Below are 19,153 nucleotides of genomic sequence, written 5' to 3'. Positions count from 1 at the left end.
AGTATGTGGGGGTTTGTGTGAGTGTGTGTATGTGGGGACGTATGTGTGAGTGTGTGGGGAAGGTGTGTGAGTGTATGGGGGTGTGTGTAGGTGTCTGTGAGTGTGTGGGGCTGTCTGTGTGAGTGTGGGGAGGTATGTGTGGGAATTGTGGGGAGGTGTATGAGTGTGTGGGGGTGTGTGTAGGTGTGTGTGTGTGGGGCTATCTGCGTGAGTGTGGGTAGATGTGTGTGGGGGGTGTGAGTGTGTGTGAGTGTGGGGAGGTATGTGTGGGAGTGTGTGGGGAGGTGTATGTGTGTGGGGAAGGTGTGCGAGTGTATGGGGGTGTGTGTAGATGCATGTGTGAATGTGTGGGGCTGTCTGTGTGAGTGTGGGGAGGTATGTGTGGGAGTGTGTGGGGAGGTGTATGTGTGTGGGGAAGGTGTGTGAGTGGATGAGGGTGTGTGTAGTTGTGTGTGAGTATGTGAGGCTGTCTGTGTGAGTGTGGGGGGGTGTGTGTAGGTGTGTGTGTGAGTGTGTGGGGCTATCTGCGTGAGTGTGGGTAGATGTGTGTGGGGGGGTGTGTGAGTGGATGAGGGTGTGTGTAGTTGTGTGAGTGTGTGGGGCTGTCTGTGTGAGTGTGGGGAGGTGTGTGGGCAAGTGTGTGTGTGTCAGTCAGACTCTCCCAGTGGCTGTGAAGCTGATAGCAGCTTTGAACTGTGCCTGTGTGAGATTGGCTCCTTGCACGGATCTACAGGAATCCCATGACATGCTTTTACAGTCAAAGAGATGTACAGCATGGAAACAGACCCTTCGGTCCAACTCATCCATGCTGACCAGATGTCCTAAATTAATCTAGTCCCATTTGCCAGCACTTGGCCCATACAGCCATATCCCTCTATCTGCATCAGGATAGTGACTGATCACAGCAGGCCGTTTTATTTCCCCTTGCTGAGGTCAGTGCTGCAGCCTGGGCAGTGGGATTTATGGACTTACCTGGAAAGGCCCAGCTGCAGGATGTCACTGACCATATAGACATGGCCCAGTGAGGGCTGTATCACAATGTGAGCTCATCAGTGGGAAGGTGTCCCTTCTATTAGTGAGCAAGTGACCTGTGTTCACCATCGCCACTTCCTGGGGGATGTGCCCATTAACTCTGGCTGCTGTCACGGTTCCTACTTTCTGGCACATTCTCTGCTACCCGGTGTGTTCGAGGGTCTGGGTACTGGGGGAACAAGGGCTACCCACGGTGACTTAGAGCTCATGACACCATTGCACAACCTCCTGACCCTGACCTGGGGGCACAGATATAAGCTCATGCAATGCTTCGACCAGTGCTCCAGCACCAGGGACAGGTTGGTGACGAGTTAGTGAGGGGAGCATGATAAGGTGTGGCCTGGTGTTACTCAGTGATTGCGGCAAGCAATTGGAGTCGTATTTGTGAGGAAGAGCCGGATGTGCTGCCCATGTGCCGTTAACAACATTTACACAGGGCTGCGGTGCTGTGTCTCAGTGAAATAAGACAGCTGGTACTAAACCAGCAACAAAGAGACACTGAGTCTCCCAAAGTTCCAGAAAGGTTTTTTTTGTTCACTTGTGGGCGTGACCATCGCTGATTGGCCAGCACTATTTTTATTGTCTATCCCTACTTGTCCTTTAAGGTGAGGGTGAGCTGCCATCTTTGTGGGCTATTTTGCGGGGAGGTGTTGTGTAGGTGTCTGCGCGAGTGTGTGTGTAGGTGTGTGTGTAGGTGTGAGTGTAGGTGTGTGTGTATGTGTAGGAGTGTGTAGGAGTGTCTGTGTGTGTGAGTGTGTGTGTAGGTATGTGTGTGTGAGTAGGTGTGTATGTAGGGGTATGTGTGTGTGTCTGTGTGTGTGTAGGGGTGCATGTGTGTGAAGGTGTGTGTAGGTTTGTGTGTAGATGTGTGTAGGTGTCTGTGCGAGTGTGTGTAGGTGTGAAAGAAGGGTGTATGTGTGTGTGTATGTGTGTGATTGAGGGGGAGGGGTACGTACTGTAGGTAGACCCACAATGCACCTCGGCAGTGTATTCCAGGATTTTGACCCAGTGACACTGAAGGAATAGCATTATATTTCCAAGTCAGGATGGTGAGTGACTTGGAGGGGAACTTGGAGGGGGTGGTGCTCCCATGTATCTGCTGCCCTTGTCCTTCTAGATGGAAGTAGTTGTAGGTTTGGAAGGTGCTGTCTAAAGATCTTTGGGGAATTTCTGCAGTGCGTCTTGTAGGCGGAATACATTGCTGCTACTGACCACGGGTGGTGGATGGAGTGGATGCTTGTGAATGTAGTGCCAATAAATTGTATTCAAACACAATCTATAACGTCATAGCCCGACAGATTTCCCCAACAGTAATATTTCAGCTGGGGAACTAACCATGATTCGGTTAAGAGTGCAGGAGACCATGTCAAGGGCAGCATCATGCATACCTAAAAATGAGATTTGTGCCTGGTAGATGGTACACACTGCTGCTACTAAGCATTGATGGTGCAGAGAGTGGAGACATGGGGATGTGGTACCAGTCAAGTGGGCTGCTTTGTCCTGGTGTTACAGATATTAAGTTGCAAACAATTGTCCGGTAAATGAGCCCTTTCCTTTCTAAGGTGTAAGGAAGTTGGTATCAAGGGTAACTAATTAGCCATTTTACTTAGATACAAGGCTCATGTGATTCTCATTGTCATGGCGAAGAGGGTAGAGGTTGATTTTGAGATCAGGTTGCAGCCCTCTGTATCCATAGATTCTCACAGATAGAGAGTCGCTGTCCTGTGTGTCTGCAGTCACCTGAGAGTGGAAGCAGTGAATGATAAGAGTGGCTTGGCTTGCAAAGTAAACAGCAATCGTGCTGACCCCATTGCTTACCCCACACAACAGAGATGGGAGCTTGCACTCAGACTGAAGACACAGTTCCCATGGAGGCTGGAGGATTTGGCTAACGTGGTAGGACAGTGATAATGTCACTGGGTTAGTCATCCCAAGGCACAGACCAATGGCTGGAGGCTGTTGAAATGTGAAGTTTAATCAATAATTCCAAAATATGAATCTGGTATCAGTCATGGTGACCATGACAACCATTATTGATAGTAAAAAAATGCTCAGCTCGTTCATCAATCGCTTTTAAGGAAATAAATCCTCCATCTTTATTTGCTCTGACCCACATGGGACTTTTAAGAAATACATTCGAAATAACAAGAAGTCCCATCAGTAAATATTGCAATGGTGGGATTTGAACCCACGACTGTACAGAAACTGGAGCCAAAATCCAATGCATTAAACCTCTTGGCCCCATGACAATGCCAACGGCTGTCTCATATATGGCTCTCTCCATGTATTGCTACCACAGCACAACATAAGCAACGTTGTAAGGAAAGGCCCCGGGGATCCCCATCTTGCTCCTCTACTTGGTTACTTGGTCGGTAATACCCGCCCTGATTTCCGACCAGATGCTAATAGCCCTTCAATCGAACAACTACCAATGGCAAGCTGACCGCTTTGTTCGAAACACGCGGCGTCGGTGAGAGCGGTCCCCGTGCGGAAAGGCAGACGAAGATGGTGCAGGGAGGCCAAGTAAATGTTGAAGGAGGAGAGGTCCAGCAGAAGCAATGCCAGGACGGAGACCACCCCAGCTCGAGGTCTCCCGGCGAGTGAGGAGCAGGCCCCAAACTTAATCCCCCAGGCCAGACCCGCAGACTGAGCCAGGGCTCCAGGTCCGTCAGAGCAGGAGCTGTTCCCAAGAGCACCTAACGTTACTGAGATCAGACTCGAAGGTGATCTCTACTGTTTTATTTTTCTGGCTTTATGTTCTGTGTTTCTGGTTTCTTTGCTTTAAGATGGCAATAAATACATGTGATAAAAAATAATTCAAATCAATTGTCTGTCCTCGGAAAGTGACACTGACTCAGAGGCTGAGGGGTGACCTTTTAGAGATTTATAAAACCATGAGGGGCATGGATAGGTTAAATAGGCAAGGTCCTTCCCCTGGGGTGGGGGAATCCAAACTAGAGGGCATAGGCTTAGGATGAGAGGGGAAAGATTTAAAAGGGACCTGAGGGATAATGTTTTCAGTCAGAGGGTGGTACGTGTATGGAATGAGCTGCCAGAGGAAATGGTGGAGGCTGGTACAATTGCAACAATTAAAAGGCATCTGGATGGGTGTATGAATAGGAAGGGTTTAGAGGGATCTGGGCCTTTTTGCTAGCAAATGGGTCTAGATTAATTTAGGATATCTGGTCAGCATGGACGAGTTGGACCAAAGGGTCTGTTTCCATGCTGTACATTTCAGTTTGGCCAATTTTGAAATCATTAGAAGTCTGTGATTTAAGATCATCATGTGGTTCAAGGTTGCAAAAATTCCAGGATTAACAGTGCCAACTCATCGTTTCAAATCCAACATTGGATCACCTTTCTGGCAGCAACAAAACATTCTGGGGACACACGTGTTTAGGTATGTGAGTCTTTACCAAGGTGCGGGCTGTAGTGTTTAGAATGAACTCAATTCCTCTTCACCCTGGACAATGAGAGACTAGTTAGAACAGGACAGGGAGTTGGAAATACATTGGGATGGGGCCTGTGAAGATGATGTGAATTGAAATTGCAACCATCTTTACGTTGTTAAAGAGAGATGTGAAGTTGAAGCAATTCATCCTGCACTCATCTGGACTGACACACAAGAAACTAAACCTGAAAAGGGAACACCAATTTTTATAGCAGGAGGGAGCTTATTAATCAGATCGTTATTGGCACAGAGATACAGCAGTTAACTGTCAATCTTTGCTAGCTGATTAACCTCAGGCTGGACTCTGATTGGTCAGGGTGTTGCCATGTGGACTGTAGCAGTTGGCAGTCCCCAAGACCTCTCCCTCAATGAAAAATGTGCGGATGAACTCCTTTTACACGGGGTGGACCCTGACTGTCCTCTGAAATGGGCGAGCAGGTCACTCAATTCGCTGGGGTGTGCAGCGAACATTGGTAATGTCAGACAGAAAAAAATATAAAGCACCCAGACAGGGAACCTCATTTAACCTGGCCCAAGGCAACAACACAGAAGATTGTGACTTTGTGTTAATTAGCATTTAGTTATTGAAAAGGATATGTCAGCCTGTCCCGAAGGAGAGGACTCAGATAGGTGACCACTCTGGTAAGTCCCTGTTACTCTGCTTTAACAGTCAGCTTTTGCCACGTGCCTGCACTTTAACCCTGAGTTAGCAGATAGATGGTTTGAACTGCGTTCCCCCCCCCCCCCCAACCAAAGTAACCCAGGCTGACCCTGCAGCACAGGGAGTGCAGTATTGTCAGAAACACTGCCTTCTGACAGAGAGACATCATCTGCCCTTACAGGGAAAAGTTTAAGACCTCGGCAGTATTCCAGAAAAGAAGAGGTACACTCTCTTCACTGTACCAAACAACTTGCAACACTCAGTCAAAACGTGTGGGGTTGTAAAAGCACAGCCGGTCAGGCAGCATCCAAAGAGCTGGAGAGTCGACGTTTCGAGCACAAAGTCTTCATCAGGAATTCCTCACCACATTCCCAATGAAGAGCTAATGCCCGAAATGTCAATTCTCCTGCTCCTTGGATGCTGCCTGGCCGGCTGTGCTTTTCCAGCCCCACACGTTTTTGACTCTGATCACCAGCATCTGCAGTCGTCACTTTCTCCAACTTGCAACACTCAACCAATATCGTTAGGACACATTATCCAATCCCCATCACGTTGCTGTTGTGGGATCTTGCTGTGCACCCATTGACGTCAGCCAGTGCCACAGTCGCCACACCTCAAAGGTTCACTGAGTGATCCGGAGGGATCCTCCCCAGTTCTGAGGAAGGGTCACTGGACCTAAACGTTAATTCTGCTTTCTCTCTCCATGGATGCTGCCTGATCTACTGAGCTTTTGCAGTAATTTCTGCTTTCGTGTCAAGGATCAGTTTGCATTGTTGAATCAGGAAGAGAAAAATACCACATGACTGCACACAAAGTAAGCATTATTTACAAGAGATGGATAAAAAAAAATATTTGGATTCACTAACCTTATTGAGCTCTTTGAGAAGGTGACCAAACAGGTGGATGAGGGAAAAGCAGTTGATATGGTGTATGTGGATTTCAGTAAGGTGTTTGATAAGTTTCCCCATGGTAGGCTATTGCACAAAATATGGAGGCATCTGATTGAGGGTGATTTAGCGGTGTGGATCAGGATTTGGATAGCTGAAAGAAGACAGAAGGCGATGGTAGATGGGAAATAGTCATCCTGGAGTTCAGTTCCTAGTGGGGTACTTCAAGGATCTGTTTTAGGTCCACTTTTGTTTGTCATTTATATAAATGACCTGGATGAGGGCATAGAAGGATAGGATCGTAAATTTGCAGATGACACTAAGGTTGGCAGAGGTGTGGATAGTGCCGAAGGATGTTGAAAGTTACAGAGAGACATAGATAAGCTGCAGAACTGGGCTGAGAGGTGGCAAATGCAATTTAATGCAGACAAGTATGAGGTGATCCACTTTGGAAGGAGTAACAGGAATGCAGAATACTGGGCTAATGGTAAGATTCTTGGTTGTGTAGAGCAGAGAGATCTCGGTGTCCAGGTACACAGATCCTTGAAAGTTGTCACCCAGGTTGATAGGGTTGTTAAGAAGGCATGTTAGCGTTTATTGGGAGAGGGATTGAGTTTTGGAGCCATGAGATCATGTTGCAGCTGTACAAAACTCTGGTGCGGCCACATTTAGAATATTGTGTATAGTTCTGGTCACTGCATTATAGAAAGGATGTGGAAGCTTTAGAAAGTGTTCAGAGGAGATTCACGAGGATGTTGCCTGGTATGGAGTGGAGGTGTTAGGAGGAAAGGCTGAGGGACTTGAGGCTGTTTTCATTAGAGAAAAGAAGGTTGAGAGGCAACTTTTTTGTTAGATTAGATTCCCTACAGTGTGGAAACAGGCCCTTCAGCCCAATAAGTCCACGCCGACCCTCTGAAGAGCAACCTACCCAGACCCATTCCCCTACATTTACCCCTGACTAATGCACCTAACACTACAGGCAATTTTGCATGGCCAATCCACCTGACCTGCACATTTTTGGATTGTGGGAGGAAACCAGAGCACCCGGAGGAAACCCACGCAGACACGGGGAGAATGTGCAAACTCCACACAGACAGTCACCCGAGGCTGGAATTGAACCTGGATCCCTGGCGCTGTGAGGCAGCAGTGTTAACCACTGAGCCACCGTGCCACCCATTGCTAATTGAGACATAATCAGAGGGTTAGATAATGTGTTCAGTGAGAGCTTTTCTCCTCAGATGGTGATGGCTAGCACGAAGGGTCATAGCTTTAAATTGAGAGGTGATAGATATAGGACAGATGTCAGAGGTAGTTTCTTTACTACTCAGAGAGTAGCAGGGGTGTGGATGCACTGTCTGCAACAGTAGTGGACTCGCTAACTTTAAAGCATTTAAATGGTCATTGGATAGGCATATGGAAGAGAACGGAGTAGTGTAGGTTAGATGGGCTTCAGATTGGTTCCACAGGTCGCTGAAGGGCCTGTACTGCGCTATAATGTTCTATGTTCTACGACCATTGCATGAAACAATTAAAGTTTTTTTTAAAAACTTCTCAATATGCTGCAGTACCAACCAGAGTCAGAGGATGGCACCAGTGAGCTGGTCCAATAATGAGCTCGATAGCGCCGCTAATACGCTGGGGAGGCAAACACGGGTACTGCAGCATGGATTGTTTTGAGCTGAACTAGAGAGTGGAGCATGGATTGAAAGAGAATTGTAAACACAGCGAATATGGTTCATAAACACAGGGCCAGGAACTGCAGCTGCACCTCCTAACCAGGAAACGGCAAAGAGTTTGGTCGCATTTTCATTGCTGTAGCTCTGAGGGAATAGTAATACCCGGTCCATGTGGCCCAGTGGATCCCATTGGCATAGAAGGAATGTGGTCCTTTTAAGTAAAGACCATTGAGGTTTGCTGTGTGGCAAGACTTGTACCAAAACGCTCCACAGCATTTCTGTGCACAGTTCAGGGGAGCCCGGTGATTTCTGTCAAACGTGCTGAACATGAGTCCGTTATGGTAGGCAAGTGAGTCACCTGCAATAAATCACAGCCCAGGCAGACTGGTTAATGGCAAAGGGAAAGAGCTCACTTTAATCCAGATGCGAGATTGATTTAGCCTGCTGCCCCCTCATGGGAAGGCTCCCGTTCCCCGCAGACCTTCTGCTATTGGACCCCAGCCTCCAAATCAACTGGCCGTTCAACTACAAGGTGCACCACAGTGAGCCTTTTCTGGAGTACTATGTCCAGTTCTGTTTTCCCGGTTGCAGGAAGAATATCATTAAGCTTAGAGAGGTCTCAGAAGAGATTTACCAGGATGTTGCCTGGAACCGAGGGCTTGAGTTATGAGGAGAGGCTGGATAGGCTGGGACTTTTTTCACTGGAACTTAGGGGATTGCGAAGTGGACTGATAGAGTTTGGAAAATAATGAGGGGTATTGATAAGTGAGTGGCAGGTGTCTTGTCTAGGTTGGGGAATTTCAGGACTACTTTTAAGGTGAGAACAGAAAGCTTTAAAAAAGACAAGAGGGGCAAATTCTTTACACAGAGAGTGGTTTGTATGTGGAATGTACATCACAGGAAATGATGCAAGTACAGTTACAATGTTTAAAAGACACTTAGATAAGGACATGAGTAAGAATTGTTTGGAGGGATCTGGGCCAGGAGCAGGCAGGTGGGACTAGTTTAGTTTGGGATTATGGTCGGCATGGACTGGTTGGGTTGAAGGATCTGTTTCTGTGCGAGATGACTCTCCTCACTTGCTGTTTTACAGCTGCAACTTCCAGCAGAGACCACAGGTCAGCAGTCCCCTGTGAACTGCATGGATGAGGTTTCCGCTCTTTGAGGATCTGCAGAGTTGATCTCGGGAAATTTATATCCCTCAGAGAAAGAGCCTTCAAGTTTGGATGTGGTGATGGAGTGTTATAGAGTCATAGAGATGTACAGCATAGAAACAGACCCTTCAGTCCAACCCGTCCATGCCAACCAGATATCCCAACCCAATCTAGTCCCACCTGCCAGCACCCAACCTATATCCCTCCAAACCCTTCCTATTCATATACCCATCCAAATGCCTTTTAAATGTTGTAATTGTACCAGCCTCCACCACTTCCTCTGGCAGCTCATTCCATACACGTACCACCCTCTGTGTGAAAAAGTTGCTCTTTTTAGGTCTCTTTTATATCTTTCCCCTCTCACCCTAAACCTATGCCCTCTAGTTCTGGACTCCACAACCCCAGGAAAAAGAGTTTGTCTATTTATCCTATCCATGCCCCTCATAATTTTGTAAACCACTAAAAGGTCACCCCTCAGCATCCGGCGCTCCAGGGAAAACAGCCCCAGCCTGTTCAGCCTCTCCCTATAGCTCAAATCCTCCAACCCTGACCAATTGCAAGCTCAACACCAGTGGAGGATGTTCAAAGCTGTTTAACATAAAACTAAAGAACAAACTTGCATTCACATAGCACCTTTCACAATGTCCCCGGCCTTTCTGTCTGTGGAGTACAGTTGCTACTCAAGTGTGGGAAACAGCAGCTAACTGGGAGCAAGCTCCCGCAAGTAACACTATATGCTGCACAATCACATTGGCCAGGGAGAACACCTTTCCTTTATCGTTGTGGTAATTCTGAGGGATATTTTACATGCATCTGACAGGGTAGTGCTACCTCCGTCCAGTCCCCAAGTGTCCTCATGTTTGTGTTAAGGCTCTAGCGTGGGATTTGAACCCAAGGCCTTCAGACTTGGAGTGACTATACTGCCTGTAGGAGGTGGGGTTTAAGGGATATGCAGATGAGCCTTTGGGGTACACCGTTGTGAAATGGTGAGCTCGGGAGGGGTCATGTGACGGACTCTATAGAAGGTTGGAACTGTAGCCACTGACAGATCACTCTGCGTACCGTGTTAATAAATACTATTTGAAGAAAGACTTTGACATCTGGCCAGAGCTGATCTGAGGAGGCAACCTGAAATAACTCCACAAAGGCCGGTATCCCCTCACTCTTTATATACACATGGAGAGGCCTTGACACTGATCCTGTCCCTTCAGAGCCAGGTCTCAGAGTGAGCAGAACCTCTGACCCTCCTGTTTGTATCTGTCAGCCAGGGCTCCCTGATTGGACCAGATTAACAGCCCCAATCAGGGAACTCAGATTCTTTGAGGTCCACCTGCTGACCTCGTTACAGTCAATACACTGTCCCACACCGAGACACTACCCACTGAGCTGCGGCTGACACCCAGTGAGAGAGAACACGACCAGGCCTAAAGTGTCGCCCTGGGAGAGAAAATACCTGCTCCTCCATCAATGAAGCCCAGCACCTGGAGCCTGTATCCATCTTCCTCTGCGTTAATGGCACTGGGGGACAGAGCAAAGTGCTCGTACTTTGCGTACACAGTTTTGTTCTCAAAGTCTTCCAAGTCGATCCTCAGCTCATACTTCCTCCTGGTGGCTAATGCATGTATGTTCTGCAGCCCTACAGGAAGTAGATAAAAGAGAGAATTGTTGCCAGGTGAGAGAACAGGGCTGGATAACTCACTTAGTGGTGGAGAATTGTCCTTCAGATGCCATTATTTGCCAAGAATTCCAGCCTAATGTCCCTGATCTTGTTCCCTGTTCTAATAATGTCTAGAGTGTTTTATTAAAGCTCACACCAGCTACACTGCTATCATTAATGACTTAGGTACAATGGTGTGTCTAAAATGGACAGCATGGTGGCTCAGTGGTTAGCACTGCTGCCTCACAGCACCAGGGACCCGGGTTTGATTCCCACCTCGGGCGACTGTCTGTATGGAGTTTGCAAATTCTCCCCATGTCTACATGGGTTTCCTCGAGGTGCTCTGGTTTCCTCCCACAATCCAAAGATGTACAGGTTAGGGTGAATTGGCCATGTTAAGTTGCCCGTAGTGTTTAGGGATGTGTAGATTAGTTGCATTATTCAGGAATAAAGGTAGGGGAATGGGTCTGGTTGGGTTACTCTCTGGAGGGTCGGTGTGGACTTGTTGGGCCAAAGGGCCTGTAGGGGATCTAAAGTAATCTACTCATAAACTGCCAGATTGGAAAGAACAGACAGTGCACGGTGGGGGGGGGGGGGGGGGTGGCGCGAGCGTGAGGAAAGGACATGGTGATAGAGTCCATAACAAATAAAGCCAAAGGAATAGGAGTGAGGTTCACAATGTGTAAGGTGCTTGAACTTGATATCAAGTCCAGGAGGTTGTAAAGTGCCTGGTCTGAAGATGAGATGTTGTTCTTCCAGTTTCTGCTGTGATTTGCTGGAGTGTTATAGCACACCAAGGACTGATAACCCCCATGTGATGTCCCAATTCCGCAGCTCAGAAGTCTGAGCAATGAAGGCACTTCCTTAACCATAATGTCCCTATGTGATGCAAACATCAAAGAATTATGTCCCAGAATCCCTAGGTCTCTCTGTCCTACAGCACTGCCCAAGGTCCTATTTTTTTTTTATATATAGATATTTTTATTAGAAATTTAACATTTTTACAAGTTTACAAAAATAAACAAAACTCTCAAGTACAAACATTGATATACAATTAAATCTTAAATATATAATAACCAAAATTTAACAAAAGAAAAATACCGAGAAAAAAAAACAAAACTCAACTAACTACTAATCTAACCTACAACTAACCAGAGTGCATATTTAAGTCTCTTACATTATTCAAATAAGAGAAAGAAAAAAAAACAACGGATAACACAGAAATTGGATAGTGAGATACACGCTCGGAATGTGTTAACATCAAATGTAACAAAACCCGTATTCGTGCAGGATTCCTCTCCCAAGGGGCCCCAGACCAGCCAGGTTCGTAATCTCAATTAAATAAAAGCCCTTGTTAGGATAGCCGAAATATCTGTATTCATATAATTCAAGAAGGGCTGCCATATTTTATAAAATAATTCGGTCTTTCGGTGCACCATATTTATAAGGAAGTCAAGGGGAATACATTCCATAATTAATCTGTGCCAATTTGAAAATCCAGGGGGGCCCTCAGCCACCCAGTTCACCAAAATATTTTTCCTTGCACAGAAAGAGAGAATAGAAAATAGTCTCTTCCCGTACATGTCCAGGGAGGGAAAGTTCGAAAAGCCCAAAAGGAGAGATACGGGGTCCACTTTAAATTCCGCTCCTAAAATTTCTGTCAGGGCACTTGCTACTTTAGTCCAGTATCTACGGATCTTATGACAGGTCCATAGGCAATGTACAAGAGTACCCACCTCTATTTTATATTTGGGACACATTGGGGATGCCCCTGCCTTAAATTTTGCCAATCGATCCGGTGCTATATGGGCCCTATGAAGTATCTTCAGCTGGATAGCCTGAGTTCTGTAACAGATGGTGATTCTTCTGGCGTTTTCCCAAATGTTATTCCACGTTTCTATAGAGATTTCTAGTCCCAAATCCTGATCCCATGTTTTAAGCAGATTGTCCATATCTCCCGATACTTCATCATGTAGTAAATGATAAATAGTACTGATGGAGGATACCTCCATTGGTCGTTGTACTCTACATTCTCTATCTGATTTATAAAGACTATCTAATAACATAGTCTTCTTCTATATATAGTCTCGAATTTGGAAGTATCGAAAGAGGTCTCCATTAGGTAATCCGAATTTCTGACGCAGCTGTTCAAAAGACATCAGGACCCCATCTTCAAATAGGTCCCCTAGACATGAGATACCCCTGGATCTCCAGAGTTTAAAAGTGGCATCAGTAAACCCCGGTTGGAATCCCCATGCTCCCACTATCGGCGCATAGGGGGATGTTTTATGTGAGTTGCCCTCATTTTGCCGTATTATATTCCAAGCTTTAATTGTGTTTAGTATTATAGGGTTTTTACAGTGATCCGTAATGATTTTCCTCTTGTCTGAAAATAAAAGGTTAATAAATGGGCATTTTACTTGAGAAGCTTCAATGTCCAGCCAGATTGATTGTGGGTCAGACAAGACCCAATCAGCTATGTAACTTAATAAGGAACTTAACTGATATTTCCTAAAATCTGGGAAGTCCAATCCTCCCCTTGCCTGTGGAAGCTGTAGCTTCTTCAGCTTAATGAGGGGCTGTCTATGATTCCAGATAAAGGAACCCAGCCAGCCATATAATTTACGTAGTGCCAGCCTCGGCAGCATCACCGGAAGCATTCTCATAGGGTATAGGAGACGGGGCAGGACATTCATTTTAATTAGTGCTATTCTACCCAGCCAGGAAACTGGAAGGTCTCCCTACCGCTGGAGGTCCTGCCTTATCCTTTCCAGTAAATGCACAAAGTTAGCCTTGTATAACTGACCAAATACTGGGGTAATAAAAATGTCTAAATATAAGAAACCCTCCAGGGACCAACGAAAGGGAAAATGGGATCCGTCCACTAAGTGGGGTATCATAACAAGGCCACCCATTGGCATAGCCTCCGATTTTGAGAAATTAATTTTATAGCCTGAGAATGCGCTAAATGTATTAATAACTTGGATTAGGCGAGGTGTGGACATCAGAGGATTACTGAGGAATAGAAAAACATCATCTGCATAAAGGGTAATTTTATGTTTACCTGTACCAATCCTCAGGGCTGTTATATTAGGATCAGCCCGTATAGTTTCTGCTAGTGGTTCAATTATTAGCATAAATAACAATGGCGAGAGGGGACATCCCTGACGGCAGCCCCTACCCACACTGAAACTATCCGAACCTAATCCATTGGTAACCACAACTGCTTTGGGATCACTATACAATGTTGAGACCCATTTGGTAAACACCTTTCCAATGCCAAACCTTTCCAATGTGTAAAACAAATATGACCATTCAACCCTATCAAATGCCTTTTCCGCGTCTAATGAAACTACTACTCCTGGTATCTTTCCCTGATGACAAGCTTGAATCATATTCAAAACCCTTCTAATATTATCGGATGATCTACGGCCCTTAATAAACCCCGTCTGATCCTCCTTTATGATATGTGGCAGTACCCTTTCTAGTCTCAATGCTAACGTTTTAGAAAGGATTTTAAAATCTACATTTAGCAAGGATATTGGTCTGTATGACGTACAATCTTCTGGATCCTTTCCTTTTTTAAGGATAAGAGAGATATTTGCCTCTTTTTGCGAAGGCGGGAGACAGCCCTGACTATATGCATAGTTATACTTATCCATAAGTGGACCAGCCAATATTTCTGTAAATTCTTTATAGAATTCAGCTTGAAAACCATCTGGGCCCAGTGCCTTACCGCTCTGAAGTTGCCTGATTGCGTCAAGTATTTCTTGGACTGTTAGGGGAGCATTTAAGACCAATACCTGTTCCGGAGTTAGGCCCGGAAAGGTCAAATTTTTTTAAAAATGATTCCATCCTCCTAGTCCTATCTTCACAATCCTGCGATTTATATAAATCAGAATAAAATTTTCTAAAGATTGCATTAATCTTTTTATGATCATGTCAAAATACCCGTACTTTCCTTGATTGACTTGATAGTTTGAGGGGCCTTTTTTGTCTTTGCAAGAAATGCTAAGTATCTACCCGGTTTGTCGCCAAATTCATATAACCTTTGTTTTGCAAATAATATTTCCCTCTTAGCCATTTGAGTAAGCGTAGTATTTAGAGCTGTCCTAAGGGCCGTAATCCTTTGCAATTTAATAATAGAAGGTCTATCAGCGTATGCAGTTTCAGCTGCTTTTAAGCGAGCTTCAAGCAGATGCTGTTGTTCTGCCTTTAATTGTTTCTGGGTCGCTGAGTAGGAGATGATCAAACCTTGCGCGTAAGCTTTGATGGTCTCCCACATCATTGACGGGTTGCTAGCCGTACCTAAATTAATTTCTAAAAAAGTTTTAAATTCTTGAGAGAAGTACTTTACAAATTTACTGTCTTTCATTAGGAAGGTGTCCATACGCCAATGCCGAGGGGATGTCCCATTGTTCCTCGCCTTGGTTTCCATATATACAGCAGCGTGGTCGGAAATTGCTATACTACCTATTTTACAGGATGATATGCAATTTAAAAAAATCGAGGGGGCAAAAAACATATCAATTCTGGTATGGCATTTATGTGGATTGGAGTAAAAAGAAAAGTCTCTGCCCTGTGGATGAAGACATCTCCATACATCTACTAATCCTAATTCTTTGTTCAGATCCACCAATTGTCTAGATCTGGGAGATACTCCTGCAGTACTCTTGGGAATCCTATCTATTTCCGGATCCATAATACAATTAAAGTCTCTCCACAAACGAAGCTGCATTAGAACATTATTTCAACGAGCCAACACACACTGCACCACAGAGGAACTACGCAGAGCAGAGGAAAATCACATATACAGAGCAAATCTACATCCAGAACCTCAACCTGAGCTACAAATCTTCTCAAAACTTGCTAATAGGGGATGTTCTATGATCATAGAACATAGAACATTACAGCGCAGTACAGGCCCTTCGGCCCTCGATGTTGCGCTGACCTGTCATACCAATCTGAAGCCCATCTAACCTACACTATTCCATGTACGTCCATACGCTTGTCCAATGACGACTTAAATGTACTTAAAGTTGGCGAGTCTACTACCGTTGCAGGCAAAGCATTCCATACCCTTACTACTCTCTGAGTAAAGAAACTACCTCTGACATCCGTCCTATATCTATCACCCCTCAATTTAAAGCTATGTCCCCTCGTGCTTGCCATCACCATACTTGGAATAAGGCTCTCCCTGTCCACCCTAGCTAACCCTCTGATTATCTTATATGTCCCTATTATTGTAAGGGGAACTGATAGATGTATGCCTAACTAAAGTTCTATTAAGCTGTAGCATAACTTGCCTGTCCTTATACTCAATGTCCCTTCCAATGAAGGCAAACATGCCATAGGCCTTGTTTAGTCCCTTATCTACCTGCACTGTCACCTTCAGTAATCCGGGGACCGCACACCCAGATCAAGATTTGGAGAGTTATTTTGACACAATGAGTTATTGTGATCAGGAATATGCCTGATCAGGGAGATTTAATAGAATTATTAAAATTTTAATAGATTTTCAGAAGAAATACTTGAAAAGCTGAAGGGTTATGGTGAGGGAGGTTGGGAATCAATGAATACTTCTTTCAAAGAGCTAACATTGGCACGATGTGCCAAATGGCCTCCTGGCTGTATGATTCTATGAAAGCCAACAATAATGGGCGTGTGCACAGCCCTACTCACCCAGCCAATATTCACCATCTGCAGACCCAAAGCCCCGTTTATAATCGTCCCATCCTCTGTAGAAGTCAACAGAGCCGTTGATCCTTCTCTGAAATACCTTTGTAAATATAAGAAAGTGGAGTGAAAATGCTTTGTCAGAAAGAGGAAGCACATGTGCGAGAAAGACACTGTGTGGTCGTGGTACTGTTGTTGATGATCTGGTACTAATGATCCAGAGCCATGTGTTCAAGTCTAACCTAACCTGCACATCCTTGGACTGTGGGAGGAAACCAGAGCACCTGGGGGAAACCCACACAGACACGGGGAGAATGTGCAAACTCCACACAGACAGTCACCCGAGGCTGGAATTGAACCTGGGTCCCTGGCGCTGCGAGGCAGCAGTGCTAACCACTGAGCCACTGTGCCAGCATTAGTGCAGCACTGGGGAAGTTACAAGCTAGTCGGATATCTCCCCCAGCATGACCAGGACCAATAGGGATATTCACCAGTTTAGTGGCAGAGGGTTTGATCCAGAGTGACAGGGGGGAACGGCAACAAAAACAGAAAATGCCGGAGAAATTCAGCAGGTCCAGCAATATCTGTGGAGACAGAAACAGAATTAACATTTCTTCAGAACTGATTGTAGCTGAGAAAAGGTGTTGAAGGTGGGGTGAGGGGAGGGGGAGAAGTAAACGATAGGTGGAGATGTAACCGAGAGAGAGAGAGAGAGAGAGAGAGAGTGTTGGGCAGACAAAAGGAATGGATAAATGTCCATGGACAGGGGGATCAGGGAGACACACACTGAGACACCATGCCACACGCAGTTCAAATAAATGTTGAGGTCTGAGCTGAGCTTATCTGAAGTACAGATATACCCACACTAAAATGAAGCAGTGGCCAATTGTGTACAGTGGCTCAGTGGTTAGCAATGCTGCCTCACAGCGCCAGGGAACTGGGTTCGATTCCAGCCTCAGGTAACAGTCTGTGTGGAGTTTGCACATTCACCCTGTGTCTGTGTGGATTCCTCCGGGTTAGGGTGGATTGGCCGTGCTAAATTGCTTGTAGTATGTAGGGATGTGCATGCTAGGTGGGTTAGCCATGGGAAATGCAGGGATAGGGGAGGGGGGCTGGGTCTGGGCAGGATGCTCTTCATAGAGTCAGTGTGGACTCGATGGGCCGAATGTCCTGCTTCCATTCAAGAGGAATCCTGTGATCCTGCAAACACCAATGTGATAATGACTGGTTTGGGTGTTCCTTGATAACATTCTTGCACTGACACTTCAAAGATACATCAGGAGAATTGCATCTTCCTACAAACCTTCCAGGCTATTTGTTGCCTTTATCTGATCCAAGCCCAGGTCCCAATCCATAATTGTTCTCAAAATGTTTCCCTATAACAATTTTAGCTTTCAGAGCCATAATTTTAATTCAGCACGTCTAACAGTGCGGGCACAACTTAGAACAAAAACATATTTCACAGAATGAGCATTGCATCCATCAAGATATTTTGGATTATGGTTGCGCAGACCAGACAGGTAATTCTGAATCTTGCACTAGCATTGAATTTGAAAGAGCTCAGCCAAAACCTGGCCTTAAAAATCTAGCCAGTGGTGACCGTATGACCGTTCTCAATCCTGGAGCAGGGTCTCTGGACCCAATATGTTAACTCTGCTTTCTCTCCACAGAGTGGTGCCAAACATGCTGAGCTTTCCCAGCAATTTCAGATTTTGTTTCTGATTTCCATCCGCAGTTCTTTGATTTTTTTTCTTGTCAAAACCACTCTAAATTGTCATTAAAAAATCCATCTGGTTCACCAATGCTCTTCAGGGAAGGAGATCTGCCATCCTCACCTGGTCTGGGTCTATACGAGACTCCAGACCCACAGTTATGTGGTTGACTCTGAAATGGCAGTCAGTGTTTTTTGGAGCAACTAAGGACAGGCATTTGATACTGGTGGATAATTTCAAACATCCCAGTGCTTCCCAAACCTTTTCCCACTGTGATCCCCCAACATTGAAAATGGTCACAGTCCCTCAGGGAGAACTGAGTGAGCAGGGGTCTGGGAGGGGACAGGGAGATACTGTACAAGAGCAAAGGATGCAAGATGGAAGAGCTGAGAGATTTAGGGGATGGGTTGCAATGGGGAAGCAGTATTGGTAACATTCCTGCTCGCGTCCCCACTTTTTCATGCTGCTCTTACTGGTCCATTGCTGGAGTAAAACTGAGTCAAGGTAAAATGTCTTTCTCAAATGGTGTGGGAGGAGGTGAAAGTGGTCATTGACTGCAATAAGGAAATCAGGACGGACAGTCAATGTGACCTCTTGTGCAACCGTAACCAGGGACAATGATAATAACAGTAGTCCAAGTCCTTGCACATGCATCTGGGAGAGTCAACCCTCACTACATAAACTTGCAAATGGGACAACGGCCAGTTAATGAAAATGGACAATGTCGCATCCAAGTTGACTTTCAGGTGGAAGGAATATTATGGAAAGGAAAGGCAACTTACAGTCCATCCTCCACCATCGCTCTCCATGTCACAGTAAACATTCAGCGGAATGGAAGGCCCAGAAGGGTAGATCTGGTAAACTCCACTTGTGTGAAATCCTTCTCGATAAACATCTGCACAATCTGTTCTTGCTCTAATCCCTGTGAGCAATCAGAAAGTGGAAAGAATTGACTGTGGACAGAATTTGGAAATGTAGACAGGCAACTGAAGGGGCTCATTCAGCCTGACTGCCTGCCCCTCTTATGCAGTTACATCCACGCATGGGTGTTCTGGGAGTATTGGGCTTTATTGCTTGGGATTTGGAGTTTAACCGTTGTTACAGCTGTATGGAGTGTTGGTGAGGCTGCCCCTGGAATCCTGTGTGCAGTTTTGATGCCTATATTTAGGAAAGGGTGGATCAGAATTGGAGCAGTTGGTTAGCTCCCGGTGAAATGGATCTTGTGTTCACAGCAGGACAGTAACAGA

At 45.6% G+C, this 19,153-nt stretch overlaps 1 protein-coding gene across 1 annotated transcript; it reads right to left on the bottom strand.

The window, feature by feature from the left end:
- Positions 1 to 6,869: 6,869 nt before the first annotated feature.
- Positions 6,870 to 18,730, bottom strand: LOC122552373 (microfibril-associated glycoprotein 4-like). Its single transcript, XM_043695123.2, has 4 exons — positions 18,689 to 18,730; positions 16,201 to 16,297; positions 10,315 to 10,497; positions 6,870 to 8,065 (listed from the first exon to the last, which is right to left on the bottom strand). The coding sequence occupies exons 1-4, from the start codon at positions 18,713 to 18,715 to the stop codon at positions 7,803 to 7,805; spliced, it is 570 nt and encodes a 189-aa protein (XP_043551058.2). The 5' UTR covers positions 18,716 to 18,730; the 3' UTR covers positions 6,870 to 7,802.
- Positions 18,731 to 19,153: the final 423 nt, after the last annotated feature.

This window comes from Chiloscyllium plagiosum, unplaced genomic scaffold (genome assembly GCF_037043375.1).
Source record: "Chiloscyllium plagiosum isolate Xiang-an unplaced genomic scaffold, Cpla_swu_hap1 HiC_scaffold_45, whole genome shotgun sequence".
NCBI lineage: Eukaryota > Metazoa > Chordata > Chondrichthyes > Orectolobiformes > Hemiscylliidae > Chiloscyllium > Chiloscyllium plagiosum.
This window is presented reverse-complemented; position numbering and strand designations above follow the sequence as displayed.

Coding starts and splice junctions, on each gene's coding strand:
- LOC122552373 (XM_043695123.2), bottom strand. CDS start 18,715: ATGGAGAGCGATGGTGGAGGATGGACT. Junction 16,298..18,688: donor GCGATGGTGGAGGATGGACT/GTAAGTTGCCTT, acceptor ATATTTACAAAG/GTATTTCAGAGAAGGATCAA. Junction 8,066..10,314: donor CTTCATTGATGGAGGAGCAG/GTATTTTCTCTC, acceptor GATTTATTGCAG/GTGACTCACTTGCCTACCAT.